The sequence below is a fragment of the Dipodomys ordii genome, unplaced genomic scaffold, assembly GCF_000151885.1.
Source record: "Dipodomys ordii isolate 6190 unplaced genomic scaffold, Dord_2.0 Scaffold64, whole genome shotgun sequence".
NCBI lineage: Eukaryota > Metazoa > Chordata > Mammalia > Rodentia > Heteromyidae > Dipodomys > Dipodomys ordii.
The window spans coordinates 2712695-2714454 of record NW_012267280.1 but is presented as its reverse complement, the minus strand read 5'-3'; the positions used below and the strand labels follow the sequence as shown (position 1 = coordinate 2714454).

Genomic DNA, 1760 nt, shown 5'->3' with positions numbered 1-1760 from the left:
CGGGGGCGCTGTGTGGGGCGCGGCGCGTGGGGGACGCTGGACACCGTAGTCCCCGCGCGGGGCCCGACGCGCGCATGCGCACCTTCCGTTGTAGTTACTGGCGGGCAGCAGCGTTTGCCGCGCGGGGGGTGTTGGGCTTTGTAGTTCTCCCGGCCCTTTGGCGGGCGGGGCTTGTGCATGTCTGTTACTCTTGTAGGCAGGAGTGAGGGGAGAAAGAGGGGTCCAGGGACCAAACAGAACCTTCCCCCTGGCTTTCTAGTGTTCTCTGGCCGATTCTAAGCAGAGCCAACGGTTCCCAGTCTCCTTTCTCTGGTGCTCTGAAGAAGGTCTCCCCGAACAAACCCCCTCCATCCTGTTATTCACTCTCTGCTGGCAGATACCGGACCACCAAGGAAGAGTTCCACGGATATCTGGAAGCCAAAGGGCAGGAGAAGGAGTCAGGAGACCATGAGGACGGCAGTGACCTGGCAGAGCCTGAGGCCAAGAAGATCCGACTGGAGGATGGGCAGGCAGAGTCCACAGCCGAGTCCCAGAAGAGAGCCCGGGGCCAGAACAAGGCCCGGCCCCACGTGAAGCCCACTCAGTACGACAAAGACAGATTCTGCCCAGCCCTCATCCAGGTGAGCATTGACCTGTGGAACGCCGCAGGGCACCTGCAGCCTGGGTCTCTGTCTGCACTCCATCTTTGTGATTTTCTCTGTTAAACAAGTACCCATGCCCTGTAGCCTGTGGGAGTTCAGACTGCAATAACTGGACTCCAGGCTATAGAGACAAGGGTAAAATGCAGTACTATAGTGTGGGTTTTGTGGGAGTTTTTGTTTGTTTTTTTTTTTCGAGACAGAGTTTCTCTGGGTAACCCAGGCTGGCCTGGAACTTGTGGTCCTCCTGCCTTAGTTTCCCCAGACCTGGGATTACCGGCATGTGCCAGCCTACCCAGCTTCAATATAATCACCTGATGTTATGCTGGGGAGCAGTGCGCATGTGCCGCTGAGTCTCAGAGATCATGACACTGACGAGTTCCCCATACAGCACTGTACACATCGCTAGGATGTTGGGGGTGACAGGCAGGGAGCAGGTATGTTGGATGCTCAGGGCCTGGGCACTGTCCTCCCCTGAGTTCTTTTTGCTCAAGGCTAGCACTCTACCCCATGAACCACTGCACCACTTCTGGCTTTCTCTGTTTATCTGGGACTGAGAAATCAAACCCAGGGCTTCAGGCATGCTAGGCAAGCACTCTACCACTAAGCCACATTCCCAGCCCTTAAGTGTTTTATTTTTTAGCATTTCTAGAATTTTAGAGCAGCGCCTTGAGCTTGCTACGCAAGCACACTAACACTTCAACCATGCTTCAGCCCTTTTTGTTTTTATTTATTTTTGCCAGTCCTAAGACTTGAACTCAGGGCCTGGGCACTATCCCTGGGCTTTTTCTGCTTAAGGTTAGCACTCTATAACTTGACCCACAGCATTATTTCCAGCTTTTTCTGTTTATGTGGTGCTGAAAAATTGAATACAGGACTTTGTGCATGCTAGGCAAGCACTCTACCATTAATTAGCCACATTCCCAGCCCTTTGTTTTGTTTTGTTTTTAATTTTTTTTTTTGGGGGTCCGGTCGTGGGGCCTGAACTCTGGGCCTGGGCGCTGTCCCTCAGCTCTTCAGCTCAAGGCCAGCACTCTACCACTTGAGCCACAGCGCCACTTCCGGCTTTTTTCTTTTTGCTTATGTGGTGCTGAGGAATCAAACCCAGGGCCTCATGCATGC

At 53.4% G+C, this 1760-nt stretch overlaps 1 protein-coding gene across 1 annotated transcript in view; it reads left to right on the top strand.

Moving 5' to 3' along the window:
* Nucleotides 1-1760, top strand: part of Dus3l (dihydrouridine synthase 3-like (S. cerevisiae)) — a 6193-nt gene that overhangs the window by 526 nt on the left and 3907 nt on the right. Inside the window, exon 2 of the mRNA XM_013022941.1 lies at nt 377-479. Within this exon, the coding sequence (XP_012878395.1) occupies nt 377-479 (103 nt within the window). The remainder of the gene's footprint in view (nt 1-376; nt 480-1760) is intronic.